The sequence below is a fragment of the Miniopterus natalensis genome, chromosome 5 (assembly GCF_054644295.1).
Source record: "Miniopterus natalensis isolate mMinNat1 chromosome 5, mMinNat1.hap1, whole genome shotgun sequence".
Taxonomy (NCBI): Eukaryota; Metazoa; Chordata; class Mammalia; order Chiroptera; family Miniopteridae; genus Miniopterus; species Miniopterus natalensis.
Window position 1 is genome coordinate 43,983,127 of NC_142085.1, and position 20,449 is coordinate 44,003,575.

At 35.7% G+C, this 20,449-nt stretch overlaps 1 protein-coding gene across 2 annotated transcripts in view; it reads right to left on the bottom strand.

Moving 5' to 3' along the window:
• Window positions 1-20,121, bottom strand: part of RNGTT (RNA guanylyltransferase and 5'-phosphatase) — a 181,442-nt gene extending 161,321 nt beyond the window's left edge. For both annotated transcript variants that reach the window (XM_016208121.2, XM_087817499.1), the window contains exons 1-5: window positions 19,873-20,121; window positions 14,135-14,244; window positions 8,958-9,061; window positions 8,780-8,868; window positions 50-125 (exon numbers count right to left, since the gene is read on the bottom strand). In XM_016208121.2, the coding sequence (XP_016063607.1) occupies window positions 50-125; window positions 8,780-8,868; window positions 8,958-9,061; window positions 14,135-14,244; window positions 19,873-19,936 (443 nt within the window). In that variant the 5' untranslated portion in view covers window positions 19,937-20,121. The remainder of the gene's footprint in view (window positions 1-49; window positions 126-8,779; window positions 8,869-8,957; window positions 9,062-14,134; window positions 14,245-19,872) is intronic.
• Between the last annotated feature and the right edge of the window lie 328 nt (window positions 20,122-20,449).

The following is a 20,449-nucleotide window of genomic DNA, read 5'->3' on the forward strand; positions in this document are numbered from 1 at the left end:
ATCAATTACTAAATATGTCTTCTCTCCCATTAAAACAAGAAACAAATACCTCCAATCCATTTTCTCCACCAAAAAGGCACATATGAGGAAACCAGTGCGATTGAAACCATGGGTACAATGAACACCTAGAAAATAAAGTAGCATTGTTTTAAAATTAATAATCACTTCAGAGGCCACATTCTACTTTAAAATTCCAATCTGCAATCATAACATTTCAATCATTTTATAAAATAACTACATTTTTAAAAACTCAGACCTCTCTTATAACTATCAGTAACTTGTCAGTTGCTAAGAATCTAATTTATAGCACTAATTAGAAGTTTAAATATAATATTGATTTATTATAACATGTTGATTTATTAATTACAAATTGTCTCTAGGATCTAAAGAGTTCTCTAAAACTAAAAGATTTCAAGCATTTTAAATAAAGAGGTATTTTCAGCAAACACACAACTCTAAGGGTGGACAGACACACACACAACCCTTACTGGATACAGAAAATAATTGACTAACTGATAGATATACACAGTACAATAAAAATAAAACTACTTTGAAGTTCTCTAGAAACCAACTGATTGTATCTTTATATTACCTTATAATCTTTCAAGAAAAACTTTTAGAAGAAAAAACTGCTGAGGGGAAAAAAATTTATTTTTCTTAAATCTTTTTTTACGACATATTTGAGATGGGTGTGGTCCTACCTCTACGTTCTGAAAAGCTGCAAATGAGCTTCATAAATTCTAAAAATAATTACATTTTAAGTCATTTTAACTACTCTGAAAAAGCAATAACAACAGCTTGATGGACATTAACAACATGACAGCTTTACTGCCAGGTCAACTCACTCTCCTGCAAACCTCAAAATAAAGACTTTCCTGTTATCTCTGTTAAATGGTAGGCTACCCTGACATTTAAGGCTATGTCTTTCTTTTTAATGTTACCTTTAACAAACTACTCTTCTCTGTGTGTATATAAAGTACCCTAATAGCCTGGCTGGTATGGCTCAGTGGTTAAAGCATTGGCCCAAGCACCAAAGGCTCTTGGGTTCAATTCCGGGTCAGGGGCAAGTACCTGAGTTGCAGGTTCAAGTCCAGGTCCCAGTCAGGGCTCGTGCAGGAGGCAACCAATCAATGTGTCTATCTCACATTGATGTTTCTCTCTTTCTCTTTCTCTCTCTCTCTCTCCCCCTCCCTCCCTTCTACTCTCTCTAAAAATCAATGGGAAAAAATAACCTCAGGTGAGGATTAAAAAATAAAATAAAATAAATAACAATAATAAAGCATCCTGATAGAGTACAACCAAAATTAAATAAGAAATAAACTGAAAGTTAAAATTACAAAACTTCCAGAAAAAAAGGGGAGAAAATCTTTGCAACCTTAGTATAGGAGAAGATTTCCTAGATAAAACATGGGGGGGAAAACTTGAAATACTGATAAATTGGACTACTTCAAAATAGTAACTGTTTCCTCTTTAAAAAGATGCCATTAAGAAAATAAAAACAGCCCGGCCAGGCGTGGCTCAGCGGTTGAGCATCGACCTAGGATCCAGGCGATCGGAGTTCGATTCCGGGTCAGGGCACATGCCCCGGTTGCGGGCTCGATCAATGACTGTTTCTGTCTCTCTCTCTCCCTCTCCTTTCCTCTCTCTGAAATCAATAAAGATATATATATATTTTTTTTTAATTATTCATTAAAAAAAAGAAAAACACCAGCCACAGAAAATATTAGCAATACGTATATCTGACAAAGAACTTGGATCCAGAATATATAAAGAACTCTGACAATTCAGTAAGATGAAAAACCCAGTTTTTTAAAAACTGGGCAAAAGATCTGAATAAATACTTCACAAAAGAATATATGTAAATGGTCAAGAAGCACATAAAAAGATGGTCAACATCATTATAATCTGGATATTAAAACCACAATGAGATTACCCTACACACTAATCAGAACAACTATAATAAAAAAGACTGCGCATATCAAATGTGGGTCAAATGTAGGTGAGGCAACCAATAGATATTTCTCTCACATCGGTGTTCCTCCCTCTCTCCCTTCCTCTCTTAAAAATCAATAAAAACATATTCTTGGGTGAGGATTAAAAAAAAAATTAGTCAATGAATAATGTTCAATAAACAAGGATACAAAGGAAATGCAGACAGTAGGAGCAGTTTGTGCAAATGCAAATTTACGAATAAAAATAGCACATACGGCAAACTTTAAATGAATTAACGACTAGAGCATGGAACATGATAAGAAAGTAATGGCAAATACAGCTGGAGACAGTGAGAGGGTCAAAGTCCTGGAGAAACTTGTGCATTACACTGAAGAAATAATAAGGGCAATGGGGAGATATTAGAAAATTTTAAGCATGGCAATAAAATTATCAGGTTTCAGACAATCCACTTTAATGGCAGCTGAACAGAAGACACAGAGGAAGCAACAATGAAGCAAGAAAGCCAGTAAGGAAGCCATCTCCACAGCTGATGTGTGAGCTAAGAGTCTGAGTCATGGTGATGGGGACAAAGGGGAAAGACACACTGAAGAGACATTTAAGGTAGAGTCCGAAATCTGAGGGGTGAATGACTGTCAACACTGAGAGAAAAGATTTCAAAGGAGTTTTGTTTTCTGATTTGGGTGACTAATTGGGCAATGGTACCATGTACTAGGTTAAGAAGTATAGGAGTTTACATCATCTTACAGGCAAGGCAATGAGTTGGATATGCTGAGTTTAAGGTTCTTATGGGACTTAGAAGTATTTGTAAATAACGGTAAAGAGCTTCACAGAGAGGTCTGGCTAGAGTTGTAGATTCAAAATAATCAATATATATGTGTGTGTGTGTATGTTTGTATATATATACACATATATATATAGTCAGCTATGGAACGGGTCTATGGTGTAGATAAGATCACTGAGAATGGGTATGTAAAATAAGAGAAGAAAATTAAGGATTAAATATGAGGAAAACCAACCTTTCAAGACTAAAAATGAACTGTTATGGTGTCAAGAAAACAAAGAAAAAGGAAGTTTCAAGACATTAGAGGCTGGCTGTTTAAATGTCACATAATGATTAGAACTGAAAGTTGTGATTTGATTTAAGAGTGCAGAGGCAGGACTCCAGATTGCAAGAAAGTGAATGAGAATAAATAAATTCAAGTATCAACCTTTCAAAAAGTCAGCTGGGAAGGGAAAGGCAAAATATAAAACAGAAAGAAAGGTGTAGTTTGGGGGATTCGGGGGTTTGGGGCTTGGGGGGGCTTTTTTGCACAAGTGATAATATTTAATATGAGAGGCTTAGATATGTTCACAGGCTGAAAAAGACCTAGTTAAATCACAGAGGCTGACAATATATAGAACAAAGTTATAACTAAAATGAGATTTCTGAAGGGAAGAAATAAAAAATAAAGAGATCAGCCCTGTACAGAAAAAGACCCCTCTTAGAAGTAAATGGGTGTAATAATGAAATTCTATAAATTCCATCATTCTCCACTGCCTTGTAAGAAAGGGGAATTCAAAAACGTTACACAAAAACATTAGCTGTAAACAGACTTTTTTATTCAACATATATTTTAACCCAACATGTAAATTTCCTTTCTGCTTTTTATTTCAGACCAATTTAAGCAACAAATATTCTAACTTGAGATATGTTTCTCTCCTTTAACCACTACTGTTTTTTGCATCTAATTTTTACTCTAACAAGATTAAATATTTTTATGAATAGGAAATATAAGAATAATTGGCAATTAAGTGATTGTCATGTGACAATATATAATTTAAGAAAGTACAATTGCTCTTTTAATATTATTAGTTATGAAAATACATAAAGTTTTAGTCTTACTGACAAATCTCTACCCCCAAAAAGGAAGATTATGCATTAATGTAAAATAATTCCATTAAGTATACTACAAGCTTAGTCTGATATGTCTTCAACGTTGAAAAGAAAAGATTTCAGCCCTGGCTGGGTGGCTCAGTTAGTTGGAGCATCATCCCATGCCACAAAAGACTGCAGGTTCAATTCCCAGTCAGGGCACATACCTAGGTTGCAGGTTCAATTCCCCAGTCAGGCACGTACAGGAAGTAACAGATGGATGTTTCTCTCCCACACCCATGGTTCTCTCTCCCTTCCTCCCTCTCAACAAATCAATGAAAACATCTTTGGGTGAGGATTTAAAAAAAAAAAAAGATTTCAGTTTTCCTCAGTTCATTATGAGAATAGGTCCATCTAGTGGCAAGTAAAAAGCACAGTTTAAAGATTAGCTCACTGTTAACTATTTCAAGTCAACTTCTTATTCAAATTTGTCTTCATTTTCTAGGTAAGCTAAGAATAATGAAATAAATTTAAAGAGCATTTCAAAAATTATTAACAGTAATCTACATACTAAGGGAAAACTGTAGTTCTCAAATCAAGAGAAGAAACAATCTCCCCAACAAAAGGAGAAAAAGATGATAATATACATACTGGATATATAAGTATAAATCAGAAAGAGGTGACTTATAAAGGGCTAGTGGGAACATATCTTTAAATAAAGCCTGATCTCAATAAACACAATTTCCTTTCTATCTCACTAGTAAGATCCAGTCAAACCTCAGTTCTAGAACATCTCCCATCTCTCAACTCAACAACTCTTTCATGCTGATGCCTGATATATATCATCAGTCATGGGTCTCTCAGGTAACAAATAAAGGAGAGAATCTGCAAGTATGAGTCAGTGTACCGCTAAACCTCATGTTGTTAACATCTCAGGAAATTGTGCTGTGAGTATTTTCATGTTTTTTTGCTTTTGTTGCTGCTTTTTATTATTAAATTTTCATTTTTTACTATACATTTCATTTCCTTTTTTGTTAAATTTTCATTTACATTTCATGTCCTTTTTGTTTTTAACATGTTTATTTATAGATTAAAGAGTGCATTAGATATGTACTGTATATAAGAAAGGTTAAAACGGAATCATTTGGGGGTCTAGAAAAGATTAATTCAATTTATATTATTTCTAATGGGAAAAATGATTTGGTTTTCAAACAGCCTTCCTGAATGAATTAAGTTTGAGAACTGAGGTTCCACTGTAAATTGTATTTTTAGGATCAAAAAACTTATCTGATCAGTCTAAATCAGTGGTTTTCCACTGGGGGCACTTTTGCCCCCTACCTTCCACCTCATCCAAGAACATCTGAGAATGTAAGGAGACATTTTCAATTGTCACAACTAGCATCTAGGGGATAAGGCCAGGGATTCTGTTAAACATCCTACAATGCACAGGAGAGTCCCCCAAAATAAAGCATTATCCAGTACAAAGTGTCAATAATGCTGAGGTTGAGACCTGGTAGAAATGAGCAACAAAAATAAAAATGTTAAAAAGAAACTAATAATTATTAAGAACTTGTAATGTGCCAAGTGATCTTACATATTTAAAGATTTTTTTTTTACAAAAATAAGCATCTGCTACTCATGAAAATACATATTCACAAAGCTGTCACATGTATTTATAACTAGAAACACATAAAGTAATTACAGGCATTAGTCAAGCTCTATGTCTATTATACATAGTCTACCATTTACCAAGAAATCAGATGCATCTCTTTTAACACAAAATGGATTTTTTCATTTCTCCAGTCCACAAAATCCTATTCTCAAAACAGTTATTCCTGTACATGCAAACAAATGCACTACTGCTACATAATCTCGTTTGTAATTTTAACTTTAAAATAGCTCTAAAAAAATTAGATTCTTGGTAAATTAGGGACAAAACTTAACCTGAACTGATGTGACATTATTTATAGTCTATTTGTCCCACTTAGTGTGAATATCCTTATGTTTAACTACAAAAATGTTAACGTGTTTAAAAGCTGTCTAACACCCAGACTGTCACTAAATACTATTTTCCACTAAAAGGAACTCAGAAAGCAGACCCCTTAGAAATATAAGTGATTCCACATCTGGAAAACATCTTGTGCCAGAAAACAAGGAAACCATCGATGGAGTGATATCAAAAAATATACAGAAACCAGCTTGAAGGGACTCCCACTGGCCTTATAAGAGGCAATATGGACATAAGAATAAATGTTGACTGCAACTAACTTAAATACATCAACTATATAAAAAAATACACAGTTCATACAGATTCTCAAAAAAATAAATTTAATCAGTCACTGCTAGAGAATGATAAGATGCCAACTCACTATTCTGAAAACTGAGAAATAAAAGGAAAGAATCAAATATTTAACTTGCCTTTCCTGTAAAAAACCACATTTCGAGATAACCAAGCAATAGTTCCTTAATAAAGAATTCCAGCTAATACATGAAGAAATGAGAGAATGAGAAAAATCATTTTGCAACTCCTAATGAAATACTGGATCAAGGCAACAATCATAAATCATTAGGTAAAAGACAGATGAAGAACTTTACAACAAGAGGAATCAGCCCACTTACTCATCTTAGTACCACTAAAAAGTGAGACAACCAGACATGTGCTTCCTGATGTGGCTTGAAAGGAAGTAATACAACATATTCTATAAAGTATTCTTGCCTGAAACTGAATACAATTATGTGGATTTAACTACCAATTTATAGGACGAACAGGACATAAAGGAACAACTTAACTGACACCAAAAGGAAGCAGTAAGATAAATCCAGAATTTGGAATATTTCACAGGACAAATGACCTGATTTTCCAACAAACTGATGGCATTAAAAAAGAGAATCAAAGAGACAAGACATAATTACAAACTGTAATATATACTGTTGGAGCTTGGTTTGAAAATCTAACTTGAAAAAAACATTCTTTAGATAATTGAGGAAATCTAAAAATGGACTGGGCTTTAAATGACATTAAGGAATTTTCAATTATTCTCTTTGATAATAACTACATGGTGATTATATAAAAACCAAGAATCCTTATCAGTTAAAGATGCATACTAAAACATTTTTACTGAAATGGTGTATCTGAGATTTGCTTTAATCCTTTGCGGTCGTTTGTCTACTCTCAGCCACCACAACAAGGAACCGTACGAATCTTAACTCTATTCATTCATGTATCAGTTCATAAATCTTGTTTATCCTTCATAATCTTGCATGTTATGTATCACTGCTCTTTCAATGGAAATTAATTCCGACCAGTACGACACCCATGTCCAAATTTAATACGACCGCAAAGGGTTAAAATACTCAAAAAAAAAATTGTCAGAGGGAGGAGAGGAAAAGATGAAAAATTCAGCAAAATGATAATTACTGAAGCTGGATGATAGATACACAGGACTTCATTTTATTATTCTCCTTACTTCTGGTATATTTGCAAACTTCCATAATAAAAAAATTAGGAGGTACTGCCGTTAGAGGAGGTAACATGTGGTAAAAACCGGAAGCATCTGGCCCCAAGGTTTCAGAGAAGGGATTGTGAAGCTGCAGTTCTTTCTAAAGATCCAAAAACGTTTCAGGCTTCTGTGTGTTTCAAGAACTTTACATTTCTATTAAGCCTACAGCATTATCCCACAACTGGGCTAAATGAATGAATTAATAATTATACTAGCTAATTTAAAAATAATTTTTTTTAAAAAAGAGTAGCTTTGAAATAAGTAAGTCTAATTTTGCCATGTCACAGATGTTCACTATTGGTCACAAGTATGCCTCAGCAAGAACGCGTGAAAGGCTGACGAAAATTCCATCACTGATACTAAAACACAATTAAAATACTGTAAAAGTAGGTCAATACGTTCAGATCCTAGGAACACTTAAATTGATTTATTACCACCTTTGATTTGAAAAGGTGTTACCAGCAACCAGCTCCAGTTATTGCCAGAGTATTACTGTAATAAATAATTGCCAGTACACCCTGTGCTCCAAAATTTGGCAGAACCAAAGCAAATGTTTTCACTTCAATGAAAACATCCACATGAACAGAATCACTACCCAGGATATAAAACATATATACTGTAGCAGAGTTCTATAATTTTTATAACCTGTAAAACACGCAATTTAGAAATTTTCCCATCAGTTCTTCCAAAAATATAACTGGACAATTTATAATCAGGGTCAATTTCTTTTTCTAAATGTAACTGTTAATCTTTCTGAAATCATGACATCTGATTCCAGATGCTAAGACTTTTTGACTGCCCTCCTCTGAATTTTTCAAGTATATTTAGCCAATACCCCTCCAATGGCTTCTCTCAAATGAGAAAAGTTGTTTTTAATCATTCAAATAAAGGCCTTAATGTTATTTTAGGCTGTATATTTCCCAGTCATATACCTAAATATATGTGTGTGTGTGTATTTGTTACACAATTCATGTGAATGTGTAAATATATAAGCAATCAATAAATATTTGCTGAAAGAACTGTCCATCAACAGGAGGATGAATAAGCTGCAGTGTATTCAGATAATAGAATACTACACAGCAGAAAAATGAACAGTTACATACATCAGCATGAATCACTCTCAGATACTGAGTGAAAAAATGCTTCAGAATAATATATATTGTATAAAACGTAAAACTATAAAAAATAAATATGTAATATTTAAGATAGAGTTTCCCAACAGTACATCCAAAGAGTTGTAATGTTTAAGGCAGAGTTTCCCAAGAGTACATCCAAAGAGGAGTAATCAGGGCTTTATTTTGAAAAAATTTTTAACTACAAAAACTCAATTCTTTTATAAATCTGCAAGTTAGTCTTGGTGATTCATGATTACTTTAAAAAGAAAAAAATACCTCCATATCAACTCTGTTGAAAAAATGAGAATGAAAACCCAATCACAAACTATTCAACAGTGGTAAAATCAAGTAAAACATACCTATAAGTTCAGGTGGGTTTCTTTCATTAAACCGCTCACACAGACGAATAAATGTCTCGGTATTCTCAGTTGTAGGGCACTCACCATGTCTAGCAATATGAAAACACTTTTTTTAAAAAAGAGAGAACACATTTCAGCAAAAGGTTTCAATATTAAAGAATTTTAATATATGACTTACCCTTTACACTGAAGTTTTATATATTTGATTCCTTCTTTTTCTATGTCATTTCTGTCATAGAACCTTGAAGTATTTGTCAAATCCACCAGCAAGCCCATTTTAACCTTATTTAAAAAAAAAAAAAAAAAAAAGGGGAAGATTTACTAGTAACTGAATTTGTTCCAAAACAAGCTGACTAAATAGCAATACACCAGTTCATCCATCTACACTGCAGGAGATTTTATGCTCACTCTGCCAATGAACTATTAACAATGTAAGTATCACTTACCCAAGTCTTATTCAAGGCACGAGAACTCAGCATGTAATAAATGAAATAAATTAACCCCCAAACTAATGATGGAACAAGAACATAAGCAAAACAGACTCCACTTCAACATCACAAAAGTCTACTAAAAAAGCAAGCACCAATATAGTTTTCAGCATCTGCCGCTCTACCTATGATTTACAGGACAAGAGGCTAGTTGGAAGAGATAGCATCTATCTGAAATACATCCCAACCCAAACAAGCTCCAGGCACACATCAGCCCAGCATTCCAAGCAGCCATCACATGTTAGGTAGTTAAATTCTAAAGTGAGTAATACAGGGTAAAAACTGTGTACAGTCGAAATTTCCTTGTCAATCCTTTAAATAATCAAGAAAAAAACAGAACACACTGCCATATTTGTGAATCTCATTGATGACTTAATCCCATCTCTCGGCAAGTTTTTCTTTCTGCACTGAAACAAAAAACATTATTTCTGTTGAGCGCTAACTGACGTAGTTGCATTCATCCTGGCAAGATAGTCTAGCTAAGAAATGCACACCTGAACTGAGCCAAGGAAAAAAGTTAATCCTAAATCTTCCACCTCATTCTGAAACCTATATTCTCTGGAAAGAATGGCAAGAAAAATCATCTGTACTTTCTAAATTGTTATTTTCCTCTCTTTTGTTGTTATTGCATTTATTGAGTACTTGTTGGATTTGCCTTAAGGAGACTGATCTACATAATGATTCAACTCCATTGTTACTGGGGGGGAAATGACAAAAACATTTCAATTTCACACATGACAAAAGAGACAAAATTGTGTACTTCTAAAATATAACCAGTTGCCATAATGTGCTCTGCTGATTTTTCCAGATTCCTTAGCTTATGTGTAAATGAGAGACAGGTCTATCAATCAGGTGAGTTCTTCCTTACAGGAAATGTATTTTTGATGGTATTTTCTGCAATTTGCCACCCCTGGGCTTACTTCTCTTCTCTTCCCACATAGCTTCTGCAGTGATCTTAATTCCTTCAGCGGATATATACTGCCAAATACAAAGATTTAGATACCATGTTACAGCTTCTCAGTGAGTTAGAATCTATGACATTTGTCTCCAGGTTGAAAATGAAAAGTGAATGTAAAGCAGGCTGGGCAAAAGAATCATTTTCTAAATATATAGAAATATTTTAGTCAAGAAAACTGAGAAAGTGTATTGTGTGACTTAATTGCCCTGAGCCCCATATGTGTATGTACAAATGTGTGTTGATGTGTCTGTGTGGATAATGTGTTTGTATGTGAATGTATCTGTGTGTATAACATATACATATGCATACATTACATTACATATATATGTATTTTTCATAATAAATAATCCCAATCCATGGGTAAAGAAAATAGTACCACCTCACAGAGTTGTTACAAGGTTTAAATAAAGTCCTTACTCTGTACCAAGCACTAGTCTATAATGCCTTACGTGCACTATGAGGAAACATGAAGAGATTATATAACCTGCCCACAAAGCTGTAAATGGCAAACTGGAATTCAAACCCAGGCTGGCTTCTAAGCCCAAGCTCTTAGCTCACTGCCTAGGAAATACTTAATGCTTTATAAATGTTAACTATGACTGTCAATACAATTATTGGTAATGAAAATAAAAATTAAAAGTTTACAAGTAAACTAAAATAAAATATATAAACAAAGACTCAAAACTACACCAAGAAAATGATTAGCAAAAAGTTTTCAAAATCTAAATGGTGACTCTTCTATCCCATGATAGGAGCCTTGCACAGAACAGGCACTAATATTTGTTGAATGTACTATATATAGCATACAATAATATAGCATACAATAATAGGCTATCAAGAATATAAAATAGAAGAGTTATAAAGATTAATGTTATTATTGGAATTATATCCCCTAAAAAAAGTATGTTCAAGTCCTAACTCCCTATGAATATGACCTTATTTGGAAATAGTGTTACAGGGTCTTTGCAAATATAATAAAGAAAAGATAAAGTAATACTAAATCAAGGTGTCCTTATAAGAGAAAAGTTTGGACACAGATACATATAGGAAGAATGTCAACAATGAAGCAGAGACAACTGATGGAGCTGCAAGCCAAGGAATGCCAAAAACTGCTGGCAATCACCAGAAGCTAGGAGAAAAGCACAGAAAAGAGTCTCCCCCCAAGCCTCCAGAAAGAACCAACCTTGCCAATACTTTGATATGGAATTTCTAGCATCTAAAACTGTGAGAATAAAGTTCTGTTTTCTTTAAATAATTTTTTATTTTTCAACTATAGTTGACATACAATATTATATTAGTTTCAGGTATAGAACCCAGTGATTAGACATTTACATCACTTATGAAGTGACCACCCTGATAAATCTAGTGCCCATCTGACACCATACACAGTCATTGTGTTATTATTGACTATATTCCCTATGCTGTACTTTATATCCCTATGACTATTCTGTACCTACCAATTTGTACTTCTTAATCCCTTTACCTTTTTCACCCATCCCCCCAACCCCATTCCCATTTGGCAACCGTCAAAATGTTCTTTGTATCTATGAGTCTATTTCTGTCATGCTTGTTTATTTTGTTTTTTAGGTTCCACATAGAAGTGAAATCATCTGGCATTTGTCTTTCTCTGACTGATTTATTTCGCTTCGCACAATACCCTCTAGGTTTATCCATGTTGTTGCAGATGGCAAGATTTCATTCTTTTTTATGGCTCACTCATATTCCATTGTATATATGCACCACTTTTTTATCCATTCATCTATTGTTAGACACTTAGGTTGCTTCTGTATCTTGTGTATTGTAAATAATGCTGCAATAAACATTTGGATGTATATGTCTTTTCAATTTAGTGTTTTGGGTTTCTTTGGATAAATACCCAGAAGTGGAATTGCTGGGTTCTTCTTTGTCCATAGCCTTTGTTTTAAAGTCTATTTTGTCTGGTATAAGTATTGCTACCCCATCTTTTTATTTTGTTTTGTTTCCATTTTCATGAAATATATTTTTCATCTCTTTACTTTCAGTTTGTGTGTGTCTTTCAATCTGAAGTGAGTCTCTTGTAGATATATGTAAGGGTCTTGTTCTGTTATCCACTCAGTCACTGTATGTCTTTTGATTGGAGCACTTAATCCATTTGCATTTAAAGTAACTGTTCATAGACATGTATTTATTGCCATTTTATTATTCATATTTTTTATTTTTTCTTCTTAAAGACCCTTTAACATTTCTTGTAATACTGGTCTGGTGGTGATAACTTCCTTTAGCTTTTTTTTTATCTGCGAAGCTCTTCATCTGTCCTTCGATAGCTTTGTTGGGTAGAGTAATCTTGGTTGTAGGTTCTTGCTGTTCACCACTGTCTTTTTTTTATCCTCACTCGCCCGAGGATATATTTTTTTCCATTGCTTTTTAGAAAGTGGAAGGGAGAGAGAAAGAGAGAAAGAAACATCGATGTGAGAGAGACACATCGATTGGTTGCCTCCCACACTCACCCCAACAGGGGCCGGGGATCAAGCCTGCAACCAAGGTGCATGACCTTGACCAGAATCGATATACTGAGACCCTTCAGTCTGCGGGCCTACGCTCTAACCACTGAGCCAAACCAGCTAGGGCTTTTCACGCAACTCCCTTCCAGCCTGCAAAATTTCTGATGAGAAGTCACCTGGCAGTCTTATGGGAGTTCCCTTGTAGGTAACTAACTGCTTTTTTCTTGCTGCTTTGAAGATTCTCTGTCTTTAATCTAAAATACTGTTGTTTTAAGCCACCCAGTTTGTGGTAACTTGTTACAGCAGCCCTAGAACACTAATACGATCAGTATTATGTCAGAATAACATTTATAATCACAGTTTCATTTAGGAAAATAGTTTGGCACATTCTTATAAAATCAACCACGCACTCAAGCATACACTTGGGTATTTGTCCCAGAAAAAGGAAAACTATGTTCACACAAGCACCTGTACATGAACGTTCATGGCAGCTTTATTAACAACACCCCATAACTGGAAACAATTCAAATTGGTTAAAAGGTTATTTAACCATTCAAAGAAAGAATGATTCGCCCTGGCCGGTTTGGCTCAGTGGTTGGAGCATCAGCCCACAGACTGAAGCGTCCCAGGTTCCATTCTGGCCAAGCGCACGTACCTCGGTTGCAGGCTCTGCCCCAGTCGGGTGTGAGCAAGAGGCAACTAATCAATGTGTCTCTCTCATGTTGATGTTTCTCTTTCTCTCTCTCTTTCCCCTCCCCTCCACTCTCTCTGAAAAGCAATGGAAAAAATATCCTCAGGTGAGGATTAAAAAACAAAAACAAAGAGAGAATGATTTAATAAATTCTGGTACATCCATACAACTGATAGTATTTATTGCTGATAGTATTCAGCAATAAAAAAAGAACAAACTTTTTGTTGATACATGCGACAACTTGGATGGACCACAAGGGAATTATGCATAGTGAAAAAAGCCAATCCCAAAAAGTCACATACTGTTTTATTCCATTTATATAAAATTCTCAAAACAATCAAAATATGAAAATGATAATCTGTATAGGGCTAGGGGTAAGAAAGGAGTCTGGAACAATTCTGTACCACCACCACGAATCTATACATTGGATCAAACTGCAAAGAACTATACATACATATACACAAATGAATGCATATAAGAACTGGTAAAAGCTAAATAAGGTCTGCAATCTACTCAATAGTTCTGTACCAATGTCAATTTCCTGCTTTTGATATTGTACTACAATTACATAAGATATCACCATTGGGAATAAATGGGGGAAGGGTTCATAAAACTGTAAAATGTTTGCAATTTGAAAATAAAAAGTTTTTGGGGGTTTTGTTTTTTAAAAAGCCACTTGAAGAACCAGAGAAGGATAAAAGTATATTAAATCGGTATTAAAAATGTTTTGCTTCTTACCTTCAGACTCTTTAGATAATTTGAGAGCATACTGGGATGGAACCGATTTTCTTCAGCAACTTGACTATCATATCTTGGTCCTAACATTGTCTTCAGAGGTAAGAATCTTCCTAAACAACATGAAGATGGGTAACAATTTTCATTTTAAAAAAAAGGTCCAGGTTAAAACGCTGTAATTAGCAAATCTCAAAATCACTTTCTTAAAATGTTTTCAATGAACTGTTCATGAAGTATTCTCAATGTAAACTTTACTTTTAAAAGATACTGCCTTGGAACTTTTAAGGACAACATAAATTCTAGAAATTAATAATCTAATATAATAGCAAAAGAGAATTACCAGGTAATAGAACTTCCATGAAGACTCTTAAGTTCTAAACCACTACATTAAAGAATTATTGCCTTAAAACCTTTAAAGATATAGTACTAGAAATTTGATAATGGAGTGATTTAAATAAATTCTTTAAAATTCCTAATTATACCTTTTTAATATGAACTTGGAACTCTATCTTATGGACCTTATCCTACATCTAAGGAAACATGCTAACCAAAATCACTCTTCAAACAACTATCAGAGATTATAATTTCAGCAAGGCTTACTGAACTTTTTGGCCTTCTTTCCTGAATCACAATATAAGCATAGGGGAAGTCACCTTATATAATCATTTTTAAAATCATCCATTTTAACTGATTTATATTTTAAAACACAGTAAAACCAACAAGAATAAATATCTACCTAAAATAGTATCTGAGAGTGAAATCTTAGCATCTGTCCAAAGGCTTTAACCTAAATTTCATAGAAAAGGTAACTTTTTAAAATTTTTATTTTCTATAAAACCACTCAAGATCACCAAAAGCCCTGGCTGGGTGGCTCAGTTGGTTGGAACATCATCCCGTACACCAAAGCATTGCAGGTTCAATTCCCGATCAGGGCACACACCTAGGTTGCGAGTTCAATCCTGGTTGGGGAGCGTACAGGAGGCAACCAATCGATGTTTCTTACATGGACGTTTCTCTCTCTTTAAAAAAAAAAAATCAATTAAAACATATCCTCGGGGGAGGATTAAAAAAAAAGATCACCAATAACCTACACATTGCTAAAGGCAATGGTAAATTCTCAGTTCTCAACAACTAATCACTTTTTAATTCAAGAGAGCTCCTGAATCACTTTTCCACTTGGCCTCCAGGACACTACATCCTCCTGATTTTCCTATTTCTCTGTGGCCTCCCCTTCTCAGTCTCCTTTACTAGTTCTTCCTTATCTCCTTGACCCTCTATGTTTTGTCCCAGGGCTCTATCCTTGGACCTCCTTTCTATCTACACTCAGTTCCCTGGCGTCTCCTCTCATCTAGTCTCATAGCTTTAAAAGCCACTATTGTGCTGATGTTTCACAAACGTGTGTATCTCTAGCCCAAACCTCTCCCTTAACTCTAGCAATTTCAAACTGCCTACTTGACTTAGTCTCTACTTGATGTCTTACAGACAACTCAAACTTGATATCCAAACAGGAGCTCTCAATATTCAAACTCCAAAAGCTGATTTTCTCATGGTCTTCCCTGTCACAGCAAATGGTAACACCATTTTTTTAGCAGCTCAGGCCAAAACTTTTAGAGCTATCTTTGACCTTCAGCCCTCTCTTTCTCTCACATCTCACATCCAATCCATGAGCAAATCCTATCACTTCTACCTTCAAAATATATCCAGAATCTGACCACTACTCACTATCTCTACCATTATCTCACCCAGATTATTATACTTCATTTAGTTTATTTAACAGAGTATGTATTATATACCAGGTACTGTTCTAGGTACATGGAATACATTAGTGAAAAGAAAAAAAAAAAAAAACAGAAAAAATCCCTGATAGAGCTTACATTCTACTGGGGAAATATAATCCATAAACAATAAGCATAATAAGTAAGTTAATAATATAGTATGTTAGAAGCTTCATCCCATTAGACCCTCTCTCCATCTATCTATCTAGCAAACTTCTATTTATTCAAGATGAGTCATGTATTAGCTCCTCTGGGAAGCCTTCCCTGATCTCCTTCTTACTCCCCATCTCCTCTTACCCAAACTCAAACAAAGAATTAGGTTCATTACCTCTGGTATCCCATAATATTCTATAACAGTCATTACTGCACTTATTACAACAGAACTGTGTTTAAAAATAATGGTTTCCTACTCCCATGAGACTATGTGCTCTTTAAGATGAGGGATCATAATCATCTCCCCAGCACCAAGGAGTAGCACAAAGTAGACAGTCAAATATTTGCTAAGTAAAATGACTTTAAAGTTACCATCACTATCACAAAACCATCTCATATTTATATTCCCACTTAGTTCCTAGTAAGTTATTTGCACGTAGTAGGTACGAAATAATTTTATGTTCAATGATCTTTAAAAAATAAGTTTGTTTTTTCTTCAAAGTGTTCACCTAAAATCGATCACTCTGAAGGAGAAAAGATCTTCAGAAATAAAGCTTACTATTACAGGAGCTCTTTCACTGGAAGTCTGATTTAATTAGAGGACACTTCATGGTGGAACAGATTATATATAATTAGCACCACCTTCTCTCTGATTCAGGAAAATTACCAACTTCTGGTACAAATAAAATGCATCCTAATGTTTACAATGAGAAAATTTAAGCAGGCATAACACATTTTCCTACATATGTAAAGCATCAAAGAAATTATACAGTAAGCATGGGTTAATTTTATAATTAGAAAAAAGGGGGGAAAAGGAGGTGAAAAATAGGAATGGGACTGTTTCCTTATTTTTCACTAAAGCTTGCAAGAACATAGCTAGTATTTCTTGTTCTGCTACTATAAAACACTGCTAACCCTTCATTTCCAAAATACACAATTGGCATGAACACTTCTAGAACACAGAGAGACAAAACATTAAGGAAAATTCAGAGAAACATCAAGAATTCTATGTTGCATTCACTTTACTTTCTAATAAGCATCACAAGCTGAAGCACTATTAATTACTAAGCAAAGATCCAGTTTGGTTGTCAGGAGGCCTCGGGTTCTGTTCAGGGACCACAATCAATCAGGTAGGTGAGCTCAGTGACTTGCTGAACCACACTAATTAAGAATCTAGCTAAAATATTCCAATACTAAGAAGGAAAAACTTTTTGTTCCTGACCTTTTGTTCCCAGCAGAGGAGGGGGGAAAGGCATACAACTCTATTTCTCGGAGAGGTATAAAGCTGCCAGGAGCTCACACCTCACCTGTTGCTATTGGCCCCCAGGTGAGGGCTACATTTGTCCGTTTTTAATCTAACAGTAAGTCAATTCTGATATTTGTCATTGCCATCCTGAAGATTATATTAAAATTCTGATTTTTAAGCTATTTATCCAACTCAAAACAAAAAATTCACTTGGACAAGAACTTCTTAATGATTTTGTTCTCACAAATCAGTGAAAGGATCCAGGAAATAAGCTCCTAGCTAGAAAAGACACCAGACATCCAAGTTTAGAGGTTTCTCCATAACTTCACAGAGAAAACCACATATAAAAAGAAAGGATTCAATGTTAAGTTAGAAATAGTAAAGGGAATAATGTCAAAATGGCTAGAGAGTAAGACCTATAAAGAAAATGTAAAGAACTTGATCAATTCATTTGAAGAAGAAAGTACAATGATTATCAAGTACAATTGTTTTTATTACAACCGAAAATGCATATAAAAGTGATTAGACAATGGAATACTACTCAGCCATAAGAAAGGATGAAATGCTGCCATTTGCAACACCATGGATGCACCTTGAGAATATTATGCTAAGTGAAATAAGTCAGTCAGAAAAAGCTAAGAACCATATGATTTCACTCACATGTAGAATATAACTGAAACTCATGGACACAAACAGCAGTGTGGTGGTTGCCAGAGGGAAGTGGTGGAAGGTGAAGGGGGTCCTAATACACGGTGATGGGAGAAGATATGACTTTGGGTGGTGGGCACACAAAGTAATATACAGATCTTGTAACACAGAAACCCATACCTGAAACCTGTATGTTCGTATTGACCAGTCACCCCAAAAAATTTAATTTAAAAAAAAGATTTTTAAAAAGTGATTAGAACATAAAGAAAATTACTTCATTTTTCATTAAAGAAAAATATTTCCTCACGCTAAGACTTGCTTAGATTATCTTTCAGGAACACTTTTATCCATCATTTATATGGCCTTATTGACTAAAGATTTTATATGAAATGTGAAAAAAGCTGACAAACTAGAAGAATCAGAAAATCTAAATTAAAAATGACTTACAGGATCTCCTCTTCCAACAATTTTATATAATTAGACATAGATAGATATGTACTCATAGCCCACTACAAAAATACTTTATTTTTTTGTTTCAAAACACGCTTCTAGAAAAAACACACAACCGATAAAGGGCTTGTATTTACAACATACAAAGAACTCTAACAACTCATCAATAAGATAATCCAATTTTAAAATTAGCAAAAGATTTGGACACTTCACAAAAAAAGATATGTGAATTGACAAGAAGCACATGAAAAGATGCTCAACATCAAATCACAATAAGATAATACTAAACATCTACCAACATGGTTAAAATTAAAAAGCCTAATCATACCAAGTGTTGGAGAAGATGTGGAACTAATAGAACAATCATACATTGACGGTGGAAATGTAACCATGTTAAGACTTTGGAAAAGAGTTTGACAGTTTTTTAAAAGGTTAAATGTACACATACCATATGATCCATTCCTACTCTAGAGATTTACACAAGAAAAATGAAAGAATATGTTCATACAAAGAACTGTACATGAATATTCATAGCAAGTGAATTTGTAATAGCCAAAAACTAGAAACCCAAATGACCAGAAACAAGTGAACGAAATAAGCAAACTGTAGTGTATCCATAACAACAGAATACTACTCAACAATAAAAAGGGATGAACTACTGCTACATACAAGAACATGGATAAATATCAAAATAATAATCCTGAGTGAAAGAAGTCAAAGACCAGCACTCCAAAAAAAAGTACATACCAAATGTTTCCACTTATTTAAAGAATATATAGAAAATGCAAAGTACTATGTGGTAACAGAAAGCGGATAAGTGGTTGCCTGAAGAGGGATTACAAAAGGGCAAGAGGAGACTTTGAGAGGTGATGAGTTATGTTTACTATCTTGACTGTGGTGATGGTTTCTTGGGTTGTTTCATAGGATGTCTGGGTGCGTTTGGTCAAAATTTACCAAACTGTACAATTTAAAGTTTGTTGTGTGTCCAACTCAATAAAGATGAAAAAATACACAATAAGTCATTTAAATTTTTTTTAAACTCCAGGCTCTTGCAGATCCATTACACCGCAGAAAACTGCCCCTCCTCTTCTTTAGCCCTCCTCCATTTCAAGACCGACACTGTCCCTTCACCTTCTAAGAACCATGAAAGGTTCACAAACTTCTGACTAAGCTTCAAAGTACTGCCCAATGTAGTCTGGCGTCCTCAGCTTCTGCCACACTAAACCTCCGGTCTACCTTCCCGCCCGCAATACTCAGCCTTACGGGACAGTGACAAGTGCACCCACACACCGACCGACCCACCTCCTCCAGTCCAAGTTCCCAAACACTCATCCACGAAGCTTCATCGGAACGAGCACATCCCGATCCTAAAATGCCACCAACAGGCAAACACCGAAAGCTGCGCCCCTCAGTCGGCCCACCCCAGCAGCCGCCGGGGCGGGGGACTTGAACCCCCGGGTCCGGGTTACCTGCCACCGGCTGGCCGCGCCGCGGACAGTTGAGCCACCGCGGCGGGATCTTGTTGTGAGCCATGGCTTGGAGACGCGCGGAGCTTCCCCACTCCGCCAACGCTCGCCGCGCCGCCGCCGCCGCCTCGCGGCCGGCCCCGCGCTGAGGTGCGAGGCACCCGAGCCCCTGCGGACGTCCGGATTCCAGCCGCTCAGATCCGGATAACGTGAGGGGCTGCGCGCCACTTTCATTCAGTATCAACTCCACAGCTCTAGGCGAGCCCACAATGCACCGCTACTTCCGCCCTAAAGGCCCCGCCCCCTCCTTTCCGAGGTCAAAGGGGAAGAAAAGGAAACTCAGAGGCGGGGAGGGGGGAGTTAAGGTCTATGCGAATGAGAGGGGCGGGCTTTCTCTCGCTCCGCCCCGCCCCGCTCCGCCCCGCCCCGCCCCGCCCCGCCCCGCCCCGCCCCGCCCCGCCCCGCCGAGAGCGATTGGCGCGCTCGTGTAAACAGCTTTGCGCAGGCGCAGTTGTCCTCCTTCGGGGCTGGGGAAATACCGTTTTCTTTCCCCATTCAGGTAGCAGATAGAAACTAAAAG